This window comes from Brassica napus, chromosome A1 (assembly GCF_020379485.1).
Source record: "Brassica napus cultivar Da-Ae chromosome A1, Da-Ae, whole genome shotgun sequence".
Lineage (NCBI taxonomy): Eukaryota > Viridiplantae > Streptophyta > Magnoliopsida > Brassicales > Brassicaceae > Brassica > Brassica napus.
In genome coordinates this window covers 3,663,888-3,683,630 of record NC_063434.1, presented here as the reverse complement: position 1 = coordinate 3,683,630, position 19,743 = coordinate 3,663,888, and the positions used below count along the sequence as shown (strand labels likewise).

General features: G+C 34.4%; 3 protein-coding genes across 3 annotated transcripts; 2 read left to right on the top strand and 1 right to left on the bottom strand.

Moving 5' to 3' along the window:
* The first annotated feature begins 2,263 nt into the window (after nucleotides 1-2,263).
* Nucleotides 2,264-4,023, top strand: LOC106372244 (peroxidase 45). Its single transcript, XM_013812415.3, has 4 exons — nucleotides 2,264-2,532; nucleotides 2,771-2,959; nucleotides 3,222-3,387; nucleotides 3,476-4,023. The coding sequence occupies exons 1-4, from the start codon at nucleotides 2,320-2,322 to the stop codon at nucleotides 3,880-3,882; spliced, it is 975 nt and encodes a 324-aa protein (XP_013667869.1). The 5' UTR covers nucleotides 2,264-2,319; the 3' UTR covers nucleotides 3,883-4,023.
* A 5,124-nt stretch (nucleotides 4,024-9,147) lies between these two features.
* LOC125609587 (transcription factor bHLH146) lies at nucleotides 9,148-10,056 on the top strand. The gene has a single exon (XM_048781107.1). The coding sequence runs from the start codon at nucleotides 9,438-9,440 to the stop codon at nucleotides 9,924-9,926; it is 489 nt and encodes a 162-aa protein (XP_048637064.1). The 5' UTR covers nucleotides 9,148-9,437; the 3' UTR covers nucleotides 9,927-10,056.
* Nucleotides 10,057-14,559: 4,503 nt separating this feature from the next.
* LOC106390897 (ATPase 2, plasma membrane-type) lies at nucleotides 14,560-19,435 on the bottom strand. The gene is made up of 10 exons (XM_013831480.3): nucleotides 19,210-19,435; nucleotides 18,175-18,294; nucleotides 17,845-18,081; nucleotides 16,768-17,757; nucleotides 16,540-16,684; nucleotides 16,286-16,450; nucleotides 15,683-16,197; nucleotides 15,424-15,597; nucleotides 14,974-15,338; nucleotides 14,560-14,887 (listed from the first exon to the last, which is right to left on the bottom strand). The coding sequence occupies exons 1-10, from the start codon at nucleotides 19,249-19,251 to the stop codon at nucleotides 14,794-14,796; spliced, it is 2,847 nt and encodes a 948-aa protein (XP_013686934.1). The 5' UTR covers nucleotides 19,252-19,435; the 3' UTR covers nucleotides 14,560-14,793.
* Nucleotides 19,436-19,743: the final 308 nt, after the last annotated feature.

The window sequence follows — 19,743 nt, the reverse complement described above, 5'->3', positions numbered from 1 at the left end:
CAAGAGGTACGTAAATGTTCTAATTAGATGAGTCATTACATACTGCCACATCTCTCTAGTTGACGTCTTAACGAACACCCTAATGATTTAGGCATTTTAGCTTGTCCTATTCTAATGAATGAATATATATAGCATACAAGACTATATATATTAGATCATCAAGATAATTAATTATCTTTTATGAAAAGAAAAAGATAATTAATTATCTGACTAAAATTAATATTCATGATCTCAAGACTCAAGAGAACAGAGCTAAATTAGCAATTACTAACATATTGGCATCATGTATATTGCAAGCTCACTAGGAATTAATGTAAACTCTCTTAAAAAACTATGTTCATATATTTCTATTAGTAATCTTTATATGTCATTTATTGTATAATCAAGAGATTTCGGAGTGAATACATACTTAATCCAACTCTTTTTTCTGAAATAGCGAATGTAAGTTAAATTCCTGATAATATTCGAAATTATGGGCTAACGGTTAGAACCAGCTTATTTTAGTGTAACAATCTAAATCTGCGAAAAGCTGCTTCTTATGATTAAATTAATTCACAGTTGGTATAACAGTGACATGCTCTAAAAAGGATTAATAAAACAATACATTAACAACTCAATTATTGACAATATTACAGTAAAATGAACATGTTCGTGACCGTGACGCCCATTTTATTAGTTTTTTTAACAAACGCCCAATTTATTAGTTATTATAAATTTTCTTACATTTTGTTTCTTCCCGGATCATTATAAATAATTTCCAGACAACTATTAGAAAAAAATTCAAATAAGATAATTATAAATTACTTTAACTAAAGAAAGCGACAACCATACATTAATTTTTTTTAATAATAGTTCGGATTAGGTCTCAATTTATCCGATGAAAGCAGTATTATGCAAATACATACAAATTACTTGAACTTTAATAAATTCGTCGAATCAATTTGTAAGTAATAATAGCGTAATAAGGTAAAAATGTCTGATACTTTTCCAATGACATGGGTTTATAGATTTAACCTCATCATATCAAGTAAGTTTTGCATGCACAAAACCAAACTGTATATGATGCGAACAACAGTTTTGGTGTCATAACCATATTCCAATAGCGGTTGTACCGTTGCAGAATTTAGGTAAGACTGAAGTTTTGATCAGAGCTACTTATATATAAAAGAAAAGATCGATTCATGAATAGCTTCAAAGAAGTAGTGTCACTCAAAGGTATAGACATGGTTTTCATATAATTTCAAAGTAAAAAAGGAATATCACTGGTATATAGAATTATTATTTAAATCAAAACATGTAAGGACGGATTCCACATTTAAAGAAATCTAGATCTAAAGTCTGGAACTTCAATTCCACCTTTAATAAAAGAAGAAACAACAACAATACCTTGCAAATGCAAATATGTTCGAGTTTTCAGTACATGACTAAGGTATTGCCATTAGTATATCTGAGTAAGCCTATTTATAAATATATTTTTTGAAAAAGGGCTGCCTATATATATATATATATATATATATAAATTTCTTCAATAATTTCATAAGATGAATTAGTTAATTATGACAAGTCAACTTTCGATCATATTCCATATTGTAAAATAAATCATAAGTTAGATTCATTCTAATTCGACCCCAAAAAAAAAAATTTAGATTCATTCTAGTAAGTTGAGTTCTTCGTTTTGTCCCATTTCGATCTTGTTTAAGTAGTTGGTGAGGAGTGGTAACATGCGGGTTGAGTTGTTAAAGATAAACATGCATAGACGATACATACATGGAAATAGACAATTAATATCGCATTGTATACATATATATGTAAGGATTATCCACGTACACATTTTTATAAATGTAAATTAATTTATCAAATTTAAGTTCTTCCCGTTATAATACATATCTCTCGACTAAAATAAAATCCAAACCAATTGTAAGAGTCAACATCTCATACGAATTCAGCAGTGATCAATATTATACATCTACGGTCACTGTATCCATCAATATAGACCAGTAGATTACAGCTAATTGTTTGATTTACTTGATTATTAACACAAACGTAGAAAGAAAGATTAAAATAATAACTTGAAACCTCACTTCAGCCTCCTCTCAAATTGTCAATATCTTGATGGATTGTTGCATCCACATTCCTAACAGTTTCTCCTTCTTATTTTAATATATCATTACACATCATCTTCAGAGTTCAGGCTAAACATCACATCATTAGTATATTTAAATATCCCAAACTGTATCATACCCTTCATTTAAATTACTCGTTCCTTCTCCTATAAGAAGAGGCTCCCTTCAAACCAAAACAATAAAACTAAGATTAGCCATGGAGAAGAAGACTAACCAGACCATCTTCTCTATATTTTCTCTTCTTCTCTTTTCTTCATGTGTCTCTGCCCAGCTTCGGACAGGTTTCTACCAGAGATCATGCCCGAACGTTGAAAACATTGTCCGTAACGCCGTCCGTCAAAAGTTTCAGCAGACTTTCGTCACCGCTCCAGCCACCCTCCGGCTCTTCTTCCACGATTGCTTCGTTCGCGTACGTAACGATTTTAATATGTCACACATAGGAATCCACGTCATTTTCTTAATCTCTAACGTACAAACAAAAAAATATTTTCTTTGCAAAGTTTTGAAATGTATGAGAGTGATCATATTTCTTACAAATAATTCATTTTTATAGGAAATCTGTGCAACTTAGAGTTTAAGATGTTTCTTTATATATTGCCCATCTCCGTCGTTACGTACTTAATATCTTGTATTATATGAATATCTAGGGATGTGATGCTTCGATATTGTTAGCATCTCCGTCGGAGAGAGATCATCCAGATGACATGTCATTAGCTGGAGACGGATTTGACACGGTGGTTAAGGCGAAGCAAGCCGTTGATAGAGATCCTAACTGCCGCAACAAAGTCTCATGTGCTGACATTTTGGCTCTCGCTACACGTGAAGTCGTCGTTTTGGTATAAATATAACTTTTTCTGTTACATGTATTATTTATTCATCTCTTTTTATTGCTTTCAATATTATATAGTGTCCGAGGTATGGATAATTCGTTTTGGGTGAAAAGCTACTCATATTATAATGTGACACCTCTTACGGCGGTTTGTAATTATTTTATACAAGTAACAGATCATATAGTCCGAAAAAGACGAATTATTGATATATCATATCACTCATGGTTATAAATAATTATCGGGTCACTGAAATAGACTAAATTTGCAGACAGGAGGACCGAGCTACCCGGTAGAGCTAGGGAGGAGAGATGGCAGGTTATCTACGAAGGCCAGTGTACAACACAGTTTACCGCAACCCGGTTTTAACCTTAACCAGCTCAACACCATGTTCAACCGTCACGGTCTCTCTCAAACCGACATGATCGCCCTCTCAGGTACGTACCGAACCAAACTGAACCATTCTCATTTTTTGTTCTTAAAACGGAATGGTTATGATTGATAAAATGTTAATTACAATTTTAGGAGCGCACACTATCGGATTCGCACATTGTGGGAAATTCTCAAAGAGAATTTACAATTTTAGCCCTAGAACCCCTATTGACCCGAGTTTGAACCGTGGCTACGCGTTTCAGCTTAGGCAGATGTGTCCGATACGTGTTGACCCAAGGATAGCGATCAACATGGACCCAACATCGCCACGTACTTTCGACAACGCTTACTTCAAGAATCTCCAACAAGGGAGGGGTTTGTTTACGTCTGATCAAGTCTTGTTCACGGACCGACGGTCTAGAGCTACGGTTAACATGTTTGCCAACAGTGAAGCAGCTTTTAGGCAAGCTTTTATTTCGGCCATCACGAAACTGGGTCGTGTCGGGGTTAAGACTGGTAATGCTGGTGAGATTCGAAGGGATTGTTCACGTGTTAATTAGTCTGATTTGAGGATTTTTTTGGTTTGTTTCTTTTATTCCTTAAAATAAAAATAAAATTTCGTATGGGTTTTTGAAATAAGGAGTTCAAAAGTGTCTAATGGAAAATTCAATTAATAATAAGATGGTTTTATTTCACTTCGATCTCTCCTCCTTTTGTATTATGTTTATATTTGATTTTTACATATGGTTTATTATTATGAGAAAAGTAAATTTATCTTAGGTGTCTAAGCTATTTGGATGTTTCATTATTAATATTTTATTTTCTGCATTTGGATGCTCGGTATTATGTCATAGTTTGCTAATTCACTCAGCAGAAAAAGAAAAATATATAAGAAAAAATGTGTTGACATCGAATGAATTCAAACAAAAGATGGTCTAGAAAATCAGATAGAATAAAAACAATCAACATAATAAATTTCACTAAGAAAGAATTTTTGAATGCTTGAAATTTTCTTTGAAGAGTTTATCTCTTTCAGCTCCGTTAAATTTTTTGGCAATGTCTAAAAGTTCTGTAATTATGGTGATTAAATCCTGATGAGATAAAAATATTTTTGAAAAGAATATATTGATGGGATTTAATTTTCTGGAGAACAAAGAATTTATGTTTATTCCATACTTCAACATCTTTACAAAATTTGAGACGAGAAATCAAAAAAACTATTCTTGATAAACTAACCAAAAGGTGTAACCATTACAATATTTTCCTAGCATTGTCGAATGATGCACTATACTTTGTTCTTATTAATTCATATCATTGTTGTTATGCATTTTCATTTCTTAGTTACTTGGACTGCGTGGTTTGTTGCGTTTGGAATAGAGAGGCCCATCCCCTTGGCCCAGCACTAATTATGTTTATTGGATGTTTCTTCTTTGCTTTCCATACGAGTTACCACCAGTGTTCTCATTCCCGAACCAATTCCGCTAGCCAGACTGGTAAATCCGTGATCTACCTAGTCAATCATTCGATCCAGATACATCTGTAAAAATCATTTGATATGATACTACTGCGTTCTACTTCTCTGAAGTAAATGTTATTTTCTCTTAATTTATTAGAGTCTTGTCAAGCCTACTGGCGTGTTGATATCTTCATAGACGACCAAAACAAAATAGAAAATAAATCTTTTCTTTTTACTTAGAGAACCCAAAAATCACAATTGCTTTTTTTGTACACTTTTGAGTTCCTTTTTTGGCAAAACAAAAAACTTACATGTTCTTTTACTAAATGTTAAGAAAAAATAGTTACTCAAAAAGCTAAAACCAAATAAAACGAAGAACATGAGGAGAAAGAGAAAAGAAAGTATGTGAAGGAGGATGAGACTCGTAGTTGCAATTCCTACCAAATGCAAGGAAATGCTTACTGTATTACTCCTGTCCTCTTCTAGATTTTTTTTATGGTTACATTATTTGTACTGCCAACTAGTTTTTTTCTTTATATTTCTGCTATATAATTTGACAACATTAAATGCTGCAACATATTTCCCTTCGTTTCTTATTTTAGTTAGATATTTACCTTGTGTTACCAGTGACCAGGTATCATGAAACACTAAAACTAGCTAGAAACCCCGCGAAAACAAATTAACATATATTACAAATATAAAAACATATAATTATCTGTTTAGCAATATGGACAGAAAAATAAACAACATATCTAAAGTCTAAACGTTGTCAATAAAAAAAGAGTAGCAGTAGACGATAAAAGCACGTGTGGCAGAATGGTGATCTTGTTCGTTTTAGTAACTTCTTTTTGTTTGGTTTTATTTTTAATAATATATGATCATATACACTAGTAAATCATTAATATAAAGGTATAGGTACAGTATGAAGCAGAAGCCAGCACTCTTTGTTTTAAGCTCGCAGTTTTATTAGTTAACCTCCGTTTAGAAGTAATCCTTGTATTTAACCTCTATATTTTCAGTAGTATTTAGTCTATAATTGTTCGTGCTACTAAAACTTTGATCACAAAGAAAGAACATTACACTTGAGATATATAGATTATATAGACGATTTGTAAAAAGAAAGCATTGAAGTGAGTGCACGTGGGGACATTTGTGAAAATAGATCCAAGTTAAGAATAAAAACAAAACACTCGAATTCAAAACCACATGAAATGTGTCCCTCCCAAAATCTCAATCCAAGCCATATATTTTCTCCTCTATCTGGGTCCGCTTATTTATTATTATTGCTTACATTTTACATAAGTTAAATAATTGAAAAACTTATATAAAAGAAAACAAATATGAAGAACAGCACAAACAAGTCGTAACATGCCATTTACAATATTCGATATCAGTCTTTACAGACTTTGTACAAATTTATTCTGACAGTCTTGTACGATTTCTTTGTGGTTAATTCATACAGACAAAATAGTTCTCTTTTTAAATATTATTGGCATTGGTTGTATTCACTGTCTGTATCTTATTGTTTTTATATAACGATATTAGTATTGAATAACTACAGTTCTGTCTTTACCTAGCATGGTAGTGTGATTGGAAAGAATACATTTATTTCTGTCAATATTTTCAACGTGAATTGTTGAAATAGTCAGAGGTAGAAACCATTCATTATGCAAAGTTCCAAGAGACTTTGATGATAATATGATTATTCTTAAATGTCTATAATATAACAATCTACTCGTATTTATTGATAATTTGGTATGCATCCATAGTTATTTATGAGACAGGAAAATCATAATAGGAACCCTAATTCATTGTAAACCGAGTTTAGAAAATAACTGATTCCTGATTTAAAACTCTACTACTGATTTTAGGAGAGGTAACTATGAATGCTTAATAACTCATTTACAGTCAACAAATTTGTTTTAATATATATTCATATCAAGTATTCCTAATTAAACGAGATTAAACTTATGAAATTAATTCTATAACTAGTATACATGCCAATATTCACCATGTACTTCGCTCTAGTTTCTTATATTTGTTTCTTTCACATATCTATGTCATTGCTTCCCTCTTGGTTGCTTTCATTTCTTTTGTTTTCAACTATAAAATTACTCTACATTTATATTCGAAAAATGTTGAATAGATATACATATATATCTATAAAGTGCAAAATGCAGCTATATGGTTACTGTAAACAACTAAACACAGGTTGTGCACGTTTAATCGAAGATTTAGGGGATTGCATTAAAATAAAAGAGAAAACATCACATTCTAACGAAATTAATAAATACTAGTATACAAAAAGCTAGAAGCAATTTCAGATTTCCTTGCTGCGTTAATAATATACTAACCCTTGACTTTTTCTGTGGTAGGATGACTAACACAACAAAAAAAAAACAATAAAGGCCATTCAGCTTTGCTGTTAACATCAAAAGATAGTAATGTATGGATTGCATGTTTTATAGATTGAGAGACAACTTATAATGGCTCAACCGCCCATGTTTAGTAGTTGTAGATACTATTTTCATTTAATTTATATTTTAATTTGTTAATAATAATTTTTCTGTATATCGTGTTTTGGGGACTACAGTTTTTTTTTGTATGAATATTAAATTTAATACCATTTTAGAATTTTTGACAAAAGATACAAAGAAAAACTAGTACCAGAAACAAGTAAAAACAACTAAACAACACCAAAATACAAAGGAAAAAACACAGAAAAAAGTAGTAATCCAATAACTGATACCAATTCCTTTTTTAAAATAAAATTAACTGATACTAATCTTGAATAACGGAATAACTTTCTTTGCCTAGGATCGCAGTGAGCCAAGAGCTGCAGTCTCACTGTTGTGGGGATTTAAAGTTCTGAATATAGTTAAAACTAAAAAAACAAATGACGGACTTTCATTTCATATCAATAGTTACCCTTTTTGTCAACATAAACTATATACTCAATGTAAGCCAACACAAAGAAAGTCATATTAGTAGACCAAAAGTCCTTGAAAGTCCTTGACAAAGAAAACATCATTTATAACCCAGTCAATGACCATAGTTTTATCTTAACTTGGTTTATTATATATAATCAGGAAATTTGTGTCCATTAGATTTTAACCTCCATAAGATATGTATAAACCATAAAAATTACAGTATGAAATAAATTCAATTTGGGATATATTCAATTTGGGATATATTAATTATGGGTGAGCATGGATTGAATATCCAGATTTGTAGAAGTATTTGTGATCCAATCGTTTTGTCCGAGTTTTCAAATTTTTTATTTGATTCAATCCCTAATCATCGGGGTATTCGATGTCTACATCCGGAAAATTATATATATTTTAAATGGATATTCGATTTGATCCATTCAAATAACATAAAAATGGAAAATTAATATATAATAATAATGTTATATTTTTTTAAAAAAAATTGAAAACTCTGATAACATAATAACAATAATAAATTTAATAACTTTTTTTTTCAAAACTTGCATGTAAATATAATAATTATATAATTTATCTATATAATTCTTTAAATACATATATATATATATATATATATATTTATATAGCAGATCGGAGTGGTATCATGTATTTAAAATATAAGTATCTTTTAATGTTTCAATTTTTATGTATATTGCATATTACTATTTGGTTTGCTCTTTAGAGTTACAAATATCCGGATATTTTAGATGAAGAATGAATCGAATCAAATTCTACGGATATATTAATGTCCACTCATAATAATGTTTTGCACCTTAGGTGACCGCTTGAGCGACCTCTATTGATCTATATAATCAATTTTTATAGTAAATTACCATGCATCTGCTTTTAGCACACAAAAAGGGAAAGTTAATCATCTACATTCAAAGATTGCAAGAGAAGGAGTGAGATGATCTATAGACTATGCAATGTGTTGGTAGAATTACGTAGACTGATCCAAATTAGGGAAATCCAAAGGACATACACATGCATATATATAATATGGGGTGTATGTGTGTGGGTTTGTATATGAGCGAGAGAGGGGGTTATTAAGAAAGGAACATGTGAAAGCATTAACAGAAGGTGGGGTTTTGTATTGATGTCTTGTTCTTGGAATGGAGCCACATGGTAGGAGGGACTCTCAAAGCGCCTCTTTTAGGGGTAGTTGTGATGCAGCCAAATAAGAGCCCTTGCATGTGACTCCATGTGTTTTTTCATCCCTCACCCATATTATTCCCTTCTTCGTCGACTTCTCTCTTTACAAATTATAATATATATACTTTTACATAATTACCTACATGTAATATTATTATTTATTGTGATATTCTTTTTTTTTTTTTTTGGTTGCATGTCAGTTGATATTGTTGATTCAGAAAAAAGATTACTACTAAGTATATATTACCATTAACTAGTACTTTCAAATCCTCGTAATAGATTGTGTTTTGTACCTGAAAGAAAACTAATAGTACTCAAAAACATATTACCTCATTTATGTATACAGTGAAAATTAACTTCACAATAAGTTCCACAAAATGACATATATCATCAGCCATTGTTACATGCAAACAAATGTAGGACCTACTACTCCTTTTTCTCTGTCTCTCTCATATTCTAAGTTTGCTATATATGTAAGCTTCTCCCTTGTAGACTTTCCTTTGTAGCAAGAATAATTTCTCATATGGAGAGGCAAATCATAAACAAGAAGAAACGAGTGTTTTCTGTTGAACCAAACAAGATACCCCCTAGTGAAGTTTTCACGAGGAAATACACACGCCTCTTAGTTCCTGCACTCAAGAAGCTCAACATGAACAAGAACTCTTCACAAGCCAACCAACTAACCGTGAAGCATGAAGTAGACATGGCTTTGGCTTTGTCTGCCCAAGAATTTGCATGGAGCCGTTTCTTGCTACAGAAGCTATCGTCATCGAACAATCCAACCACTACTACCAGTTCTTCTTCCAATGGAATTCGTATTCAAAAAAGATCCGGTAAAGAAGGTGGAGACGAAGATGGAGAGATAGAGGAGAAACTGAGGGAACTGCAGAAGCTTTTGCCAGGTGGTGAAGAGATGAATGTAGAAGAAATGTTGGGTGAGATTGGCAATTACATTAAGTGTCTTGAGTTGCAAACGATTGCTCTTAAGTCGATTGTTGAAGATACTACTTGACTTTTAGTTTTAGCTTGTAATTTTAGTTTGTGTTTGAGTTTGTCCTTTAACTAAACTCATCTATCTATGTTTTATTTTCTCTCGTTTCTATAATTAAGAACGAGAGCATATATATTATAGTGGTTTTATCCTTCTTCTCTTAATTAATATGGTTTAGGAAATAGCTAATATATATCTAGCACACATATTTACTGGGCGTTAATGAATAAAAAATCCTTATGGATATATATATACTATACTAAAAGTTGCATATCCTGAGTCCTAAAGCTATCCACGTAGGCAAATTTAATCAACCAATGAGAAAGTTTAATTTTGCCATATCACCATTGCTGATATAGATTGAACTTTCGTGTGGGTTTATGAAAATTATCAGTCTGGCCCACCCCACCCAGCCCATGAAGAGGAAAAACAGAGAAACATGTATCGTTGTTTCAAGCTTCGAGTCTCTTGACTCTTCCACTTCGTCTTCTGCGATTTGATTTGTTTTTGCATAACCTTCTCAATCATTAATCAATAATGATCTTAAAACAATCCTTGAATGTTTCTTTTCACCTCCCTTGATCCTTCTCTTATATAAATATATATGTCTTAATCTAAATCAAAACCTATTCTGAAGAAGTTACATCTATGGCCATGCAATCCACCGGAATTCTAAGCTCAGCCGCCGTCGAAGCTACTTCACCATTGAATCATCATCATCCAGGTTCTTACCAGGTTACAGCTATCACCGTTTTCAACCCTCCGAGAATCTCCGGTAAAAAAATCAATTCCCGTGACGGAGAGATTGTGAAGAAGGTGGGTCAATCAGTTTGAATCATACTGATATAAATGATTATGCTAACCTGTTTCCGTTATGGATCTTTTGTTAGAACTACAAGAGTTTTTTCTTAAATCCAGTTATGGATCTTTTGTTAACAGATGATATACATATTTAAACTCAGATTTCAAGTGAAGATGTTGGTTTTCTGAAGAAGATATGCTTTTGTGTGAGGTATAATTCACTTATAAACTTCATCATATATGGATAAGATTTGAGATTTTGTATTTGTGCTTAGATGTGACATTTAATCTCATGTGTGATTTTATAGGCACAACGAGTGTTAGATGGACAGAGATACAAAGATGGGTTCAGGCAGGTAGATGATTATTTTCTTTGTTCTGTTTCTATTGACCATAGGAAATGAAAGGAAGAAGCCTTTTATTGGGTCCTTCTCATGCAAAAGGAATCGTCCATCAGAAAACGTAAGAGCTATATATGAATTGGCTTCTTTATCTGCTTAATTTTAGTGTGGACAGTGGTGTTGATGCGTGAGTCTTAGTGTTCGAATATGCAACCGAATCGAGGTTAAGCAGCCTAACTCTGTCATCCGTAAAGTGTGCTAGAGTACAACTTATCAAGAACGGTAAGAAGGTTATGCTGTGACCAATTTACTAAACGTGGATTAGTTTTGTGAAATGTTGAATCATCTTCTGTTAATGTCTGCAGGAGGAGTTCTTTATTTCTGGATTTGGTCGTAAGGATCATGCTGTGGGAGATATTCCTGTATGTTGCTCTCTCGCGAGTAACAACACCGGAGGGTCTAAAAATACTAGATGATACGGAGGGTGCAAGAAAGAGATTTTCGGTGATCTCAGGCCACGTAAGTCCAAGCTATCCTAATCTAATGACAAAGGTTCTAACCAATTACAAATATATAGCATCCATAAATCTACTCTGTTCGATACAGGAAGCATCTAAGGAGATCAGTCCAATTACGAACTTATCCTAAGACGGCTGCGATGTCCAGATATCAGTGGAGTCAAAATACATTTTAAAAATAATCGATGGACCAAGGAGAGGTATAAACTGCAGAAAGTAACTTCAGGACCACTGTGTCTTCTTTGCATTTGTTTTTGTCTAAGTATTTTGGTAAGATAAAAACAATTTAATACGTTTCCATGTGTTCTACCGCAGACAAAGAAGTTTCAATATTATGGCTGACGGCCTTGAGAACAATAATGTTACTTTTGAGGAGGTAGACTATAATTTAGTTTTGGTATTCATCAGTACTTCGTTGATCTTGAGTTCGAGTTTAGATCATAACAGGCTCAGAGCCTCAGACTGTCTGTGTTAGTGTGTTTGATAATGTTGCAAACTTAGATGAGAAGCTACACTCTTGGGCAACACGTCTTTCATATGTTCATGCCCTGCTACTCTGTCTGAAATCTCCTGCCTAAAGGTAGATATGAAATGAACAAATAAAAACATTAAGATGTTTAAAGTACCCTTATAAATTCCCTTGACAAGCACGGAAGCCAACACTGCTGCTCCTTCTCTGTCCCGCCAAACCTAATTAACATGTCAAAATATATTGTCTACTACTTGATATTCAGAATATACGAAAATATTTACGCACCCGAGCTTAAACCATATTCCCTTAATATATTCCATTCCCGACCTATACAGTTCATAGTTTATTGTTAGATTGCACCAAAAAAAAAGCAATATACATACCAATCAATAATTAGTAAACCAATCCATCTCCAAATCAAAAACTCAAATTCACATACCAAAAAAATAAAATCAGCATTAACATACCAATACGTTTCCATGTGTTATACGTTATTTATATATTTAAACGTTTTTTATTTGTAATAGACTTTCTCCGATGATTGATCAAAGAAATAAAATTATACTTTCTCGGATGAATTTCTAGATATTAGAGACAGGCGAGAGTCTTTCAGAAAAATTCTAGAAACCAGAAAAAAAAAAGATTTTTCCATATAGCGTAGCGATCAAACATGAGTTATGAAAATAATCGAAGGAGACACCTGCTTAAACCCCATTTGCTTATATCGAGTGATATCCAACACAATACTAGATGGCTACTCACAGACGTGATTAGAGGCAAAAAAATGCATGCGCATATGAGAAGGTCATATTTGTTTTGTTGCGGTCCCATGCAAAACCACGTAACTCATATTTTAAGAAACATAACTTATAAAATAACAAAACGTTTTTCATATCTATCGTTCATCCTTCGTAAAAAAAAATAAATATGCCACTTCAGCCATGAATTCTATAAAATTAACTCAGTTAAAAGTCATGCGAAGCATAGCAATGACCCAATTCGTTAAGAAAAATATTTTTACGAGCAATTAAAGATGATTAAAGGTTATTCTTATAATAGAGGTCTTTTCTCTTCTACCCTTATCAATAAGAAAAATCACATATTATTGATACACTAATCGAAGCCGATCAATTTAAAGACTACAACAAGAACGCGACACCAAGACTGAACGTCGATCTCATCATCACTGATCTAAATCGTACTAATAGGCCTCCAAAAACTGAAGAAGAAAACGATACATGCATAGTATGTTTCGGAGATTACAACAACGGAAACAATCTTTGCTCTCTTACTTATGGTCATGATTTCTAATTCACATGCATTATCAGTGGCATGCATAAACTAAATATGCCAATTCTACAATGTTCAAGTATTATCTACGTTGCAAACATCATCAGCTTTTCCTGCTGCAGAGAAACAACATGAACAAATACCCAAAATAGAAAACCCGTTAAAATGATATGTCCGAACCCGGCGCGTAGCGCCGGCATACCACTAGTTGATCTAAAATCTGAAAGTGTTGGTTGTCACTTATCCAAAAAAATATATATATTGTTGGCTGTGATGTCAAATAGACTCTTTGTGCCCATGTATAATCCATTAATCGTTATGCTGTCGTTGTTCCTTTATTTTAGTGCCTTAAATTTTCTAATCATTTTAAGCTGACAAACATGTGTATATGTTTATTTATTTAACATGCAATGTTTTTCAGTTTTTCTCGTTGATTCCAAACTTATAAACTTTCAACTTTGAAGAAGATAAAATTACTATTTATTTTCAATCCGTTAAATATGTATTCTCTGTTTTTTAATATTACATATTTTAGAGAAAAAAATTGTTTTAAAAAAATTTATTTTTTACATTTTCAAAACATATTTTATTAACTAATTATAAATTTTAAAAAAACTTAATTGCATTTACTGAATTTTTATTTGTTTAAAATTATGGAACAAAGATAAACACAAAAAATTATGCAAATTTAATGTGTTGTATTAAAATATGTGAAAATGTAGAATATGTAATATTAAGAAACACGAGGGAGTAGCAAGCACACCATTTCTGAGTAAACAAAATAAGATTAAAATACTATTTTAGTATTTTCCAAAAAGTCTTAGAAAAATGGAAAACCAAAAAAAGGTAGAAAAATTATCTAAAATGGAGGAAAGTCAGATGACATTATGTAACTACGCCTGTCATGATTTGAAGTCATCATCCATATCTATGCACGTGTCTCAAACTCACCACACCCATATTAATCTCTCTTAAGATTCTAGCCGTACTACTACTACACAACTTGTCTGATGACATGTTTTTAGTTGGGATTTTAATAAAAGTATTTTTAATTGATTTTGGGCTCAGTGGAAGCAAAACAAACACTTATATAGGATGTCTTCCCATTTAAAATTGCCAATTGTTTGTAGTAAAGCAAATGAAAATAGAGAGATATGAATTTGATTTAAGGAAAAAGAAGAAGATTAATATTACATAGGCTCATAGAATAAGAGCAATGTAGAGAGTGTTGATTAAAGTGCCAAACATAAAAGCATGCCTTGATTCTTCTAAAGAAGGTTACATATCAGAGAAACAAGAACACTAACAATAGAAATTGGGGAAGAGTTATGGCAATAAACAAAGATCTCTCTTCCTATGCAAACAATAACCTTAAAGAGGCAGTGAAGAATAAGAAAAAAAAACAAAAACAAGGGATAAAAAAGGATCAATCACATGTTTGGTATCTTCTTTTCTTTGCTTGTGACTTAGACAGTGTAGTGTCCTGGAGTCTCAATGTCCAAACCCTTTAGCTTCACAACTGATTCCACATGTCCCTTGAGTGTGTGCAGCTCCCTAAGCCTGTTTTAAAAAAAATACAAATCATTCTGTTAGTATCTAATTCCAATCAAAGAGTGTTAAATTCTTTAAAGGTATGATTAGTTTACCTTGCAATCTCAGCTCTCTTCTTGGCTTGCTCAGCAATCTCAGACAACTCTCTGTAACCTCCTTGCTCAGGAATGATGCTAACAGGTTCCTTTGGCTGCAAACCGTGAAGTGTCCTCTGAGCAACTGCCCATTGAGCCTCCCTCTCTTCTTTTCCAAAATCTTTCTTACTCGTTAAAGCAATCCTGTTCTCAAACAAGTTGAGCCAAGCCTTTCCACTCAAGATGTATCTAATGGCAAACTTGAAAACGTCCTGTGGGAAGTAAGTCACAATACTGTATAGCCAGATCACACCAGCCCATCCCCATCCAATACCCCTAACCTTTGCAAACTCCCAGTTGGCGTAAACAGCAATCAAAGTAGCAACCTGCATTTATAAAAGGATCCAATAAATTAAAAAAACAAGTTTGGTTTAAGAAGAAACCCTTGGAGATAGTAGTGATGATCTTTACCAGTTGTGCAACGACGAAAGCAATCATAAGTAACGCTCCAGGACGTTCAACGAAAGACCAACTCCTTGATCTTGTGACGAAGATGAGAGCCTGACTAATGATACTGACTTGCAGGTACACCGCACCCATTAGCTCATTGTTGTTGTCTCTGATGGACCTCACACCAAACTTGTCCTGTGAATCCAAAAGTAAAAAAGTTTAGTTACTACAACTCTAAAACACTTAAAAGTGAATGAAACAGCTCAGTTATATTAGTTACCGTGAAAAAGTCGGTTTTGTGTGCCAACCAGAAGAAAATAACACTCATGATGGCTTGGTAGCTTCCAAGCACAACTCCAGTAGCGAAGATCTCCTTAAGTTTCCAGCTGTCAGGTGTGGGAGATGGCTTGACTCTGTCCTTTGAGATGGTCATGATGGTACCGTCGTTGAGAATGGCGATGATCAGAACCATGAATGCTGAGAAGTCAAACTCCCAGATGAGAGCAATAAGCATGAAACCGAGAACGATACGGATTGTGATTGAGACTGCGTAGATGGTGTAGTTCTTCATCCTCTGGAAGATAGCTCTGCTGGTGAGGACAGCGCTGATGATAACGCTGAGTCCTGGCTCAGTGAGAACGATGTCAGAAGCGCCACGAGCAGCATCTGTTGCATCATCCACAGCGATACCGATGTCAGCTTTCTTCAAAGCGGGAGCGTCGTTGACACCGTCACCAGTCATTCCTACAATGTGCTTCCTCTCCTGCAACTTCTTGACGATCTCGTACTTGTGCTCTGCAAGTATCCAAGACAAAGAAGCTTAGATCTAACATAAGTACACAACAACCTTTGAAATGAACAATGAGTCTAAAATGATATTAACCTGGGAAGACTCCAGCGAATCCATCAGCCTTTTCGATAAGCTCCTCAACGGGGATGGAAGCAAGGTTTGCGTCCTTGTGGTTTCCAAGAAGAGCTGAAGATGGGTACATGTTTGTTCCCATTCCAAGTCTGCGACCAGTCTCCTTACCAATAGCAAGTTGGTCACCTAGCCACATACAAGAGAATGTTAATGAGGAAATGTAAAATGTATACAAGTAACAAAGACAAGAGTGATGGTTAAGTAAAGTTTATTACCAGTGATCATCTTGACGTTAACACCAAGGTTCAAAGCTCTTCTGATGGTTTCAGCACTGTCATGTCTTGGAGGATCAAACAGTGGCAATAAACCAACAAACTCCCATGGTCCACCTGGGCTTTCCTTTGTTTTCTCAGGCACAACCTATACAAAGGATACAAGAACAGTTAAGACACTTGTTTACAAGTCTGAAACCAAAGAGTATCTATCACTGGCAAAACAAGTACCTGGCGAGCAACAGCCAAAGACCTGAGACCACGCTCGGCATACTTGTCGATAATATTGAGCACCCTCTTGCTAAGGTCATTGTTAGCTTTGGCAAGTTCAAGGATCTGCTCAGGAGCACCTTTGCTGACTCTGTGCCAGTTACCACTTGAGTCTATGTATGTCAAAGCAGTTCTCTTATCAGTAGGGTTGAATGGAAGGAAGTGAACCTCCCTGATTCCAGCTCTAGCCTCCTTTGGATCAGCAAGCATACCAACCATGGCTGCATCAATAGCATCCTGGTTCTCAATTCTCGAAGCCATAGCAGCAAACAACAGAACCTGGTCCTTCTCCACACCCTTGCAGAACACCTCAACCAAGTTTTTATCAACACTCAGCTTGTTGAGAGTCAGCGTCCCGGTCTTGTCACTACACAACACATCCATACCCGCCATCTCCTCAATGGCAGTCATACGCTTGGTGATGGCACCTTGCTGAGCGAGCTTGTGAGAGCCAATAGCCATGGTGACAGACAACACCGTAGGCATAGCAATAGGGATACCACCGATCAACAGGACCAAGAGATTGTCAATACCGTCTCTGTACTTTCGGCGCTGGATAGGGTACATGACGATGATCTCAATCACCATACCGATGGCGATGGAGCAGATACAGAAGTTACCAATAGCGGTAAGAACCTTCTGGAAATGTCCAACTTGGTTTGTGCTGTCCACAAGGTGAGCAGCTTTGCCGAAGAAAGTGTGGACACCAGTGGCGATGACAATGGCCTCAATCTCTCCTTGCTTACAGGTTGAGCCGGAGAAGACTTCTTGTCCAGGGTGCCTGGTCACAGGGAGGGACTCTCCAGTGAGAGCAGACTGGTCAACCTTTAAAGGATCACCTTCAAGGAGACGACAATCAGCAGGGATGATGTCTCCGAGCTTGATGCTGACGATGTCTCCAGGGACAAGGATGGCAGCTTCTTGCTCACTCCATTTCCCATCTCTAAGAACCTGAACACATACAAACAAACAAACATTAGCTCAAAGTTTGTTATAATCTTCACAAAGCGTTTCTGTTATGAGAAACATCAAACAAACCTTTGTTTTGGGAGCAAGACCAGCCATGAGAGCAGCGGCGGCGTTACCAGCGTTGTTCTCTTCGATGAAACTGATGGTGGAGTTGATGACAAGAAGACAGATGATACCAACAAAGTCCTGCCAATCCGGAGGCCTACCATCACCGTTGGCCAAGGCAATAGCCATGATTGCAGCAGCTTCCATCACCCATGAGAGAGGATTCCACATGAACCCCAAGAACTTGAGGATTTTGCTTTCCTGTAAAATTGTTTTTTCGTTGACAAACTCAGTAACCAAACAACAACAAGAAACTAAAAGTTTATGTCTGAGAAAAGCAGCAAAGTTGAATACCTTTTTCTCTTCGAGCTTGTTGGGGCCAAAGATCTGAATCCTCTCTTCCCCTTCCTGAGTCGTCAAACCTTCCTTGGTACATTTCAGCTGCTGGAAAACTTCCTCAATGGGAATCTTCTCCTGCAAAAGTCAAAGCAAGTTTTGGTCAGACACAAGACTAATCCTAGATCTTCAATAAAGGAGAGCAACCTTTTGATCTTATTCAGTTCATGTGAATTTATTAAAAAAGATCCTTTATAGATTCATATGACTACAACGTGTTTTTAACTGCGAGTCAGAGATTGAATAGTTCGGTGTGACATCGAAAGGTTAAAGACAGAACATGTGATTCACAAAGTTACGTCTGCACAAAAGATGTGTTGTTGATTGCTTCAAAGACAGAGAAGTTAAACGTACCACGGAAAGGTACATAAAACTTAAAAGAAAAAAAAAAGAATCTGAACTTCTTTCTTTGTTTATAGAAGATTGTAATCATAAAACTCCTTTTTTAAAAAAAATTACCGAATTAATTTATATGATTTCGTTGTCCTAGCCAATTAAAAAAAAAAAGTAATTATAGTATTATTATACTACTGGTAGAGTTAGAACAAAAAATAAAAAGACAAAAAGCATGTGCACAAGTCGAGTAGTAGATTGGACTTTATTGAAACGTAGCTTAGCTCCACCACTAAACGAAAACTCTTTATCCTTTTTGTATTACCCATTCACATGCGTAGATCTACTTTTTTTTTTCTCTCTTTTTGCTTATTGGTTTATATAAAAAGGATCTTATTAAGTCATCAATCCTGGTAATAATTTCACAGATTTCAATTTAAAAGAACGAGTTTTTTTTTCTTGGAAAATCCGGAAGAAAAAAAATGATTTGTGTTCTCCAGAATAACAAACAAAACAGAACATTAAAGCATAGAGACAGAACACGAAACCAAGATCAAATCACAACACAGTTTACAGATCTATAATAATCTCACTGAAGCAAAAAAAAAAAAAAACATAGAACAGACATGATGATCATTAAACATAGATTTTTAATTTTACCAGATCAACAGTCTCGTTTTTGATATCCTCGAGACTCGACATCTCTCTTCTCCTTCACTGACAGCCAAGTAGCACTTAAAACGACAGCTGTATCCGCCGTTTCACTCGATCATATATGGAGGAAAGGGGGAGGATTAGGTGAAGCGAGCTATCTGTTGCAGAGCCTATACGAGTCCTCTTTTTATACCACTCAAAACGACGAATTTCTCCACCGTATTAGTTATTGTGGGTCCTACCTGGCAACTAGTCTCCATTCGTTGCCCCGTAAAAAAGATTTTTATTAATTTTTATTAATTTTTGTTTATTACTCCTTTTTTTTTGGCTCTTAACCCTTTGACCGTTGATTATTGTTGGCTTTTGATATCGTTCAAATTCTTCTCACTAACACCACCCCCAGTCACTAATACGTGGGTCCATTTTTTGCTAAAATTATGGGTGAAACTTATTAATTTCAGTGTGATCCAAATTTTCCACCATGACCTATTTTTGATTTTTTGGTTATTAGTATAACACACAGATAATGAGTTGCAAGAT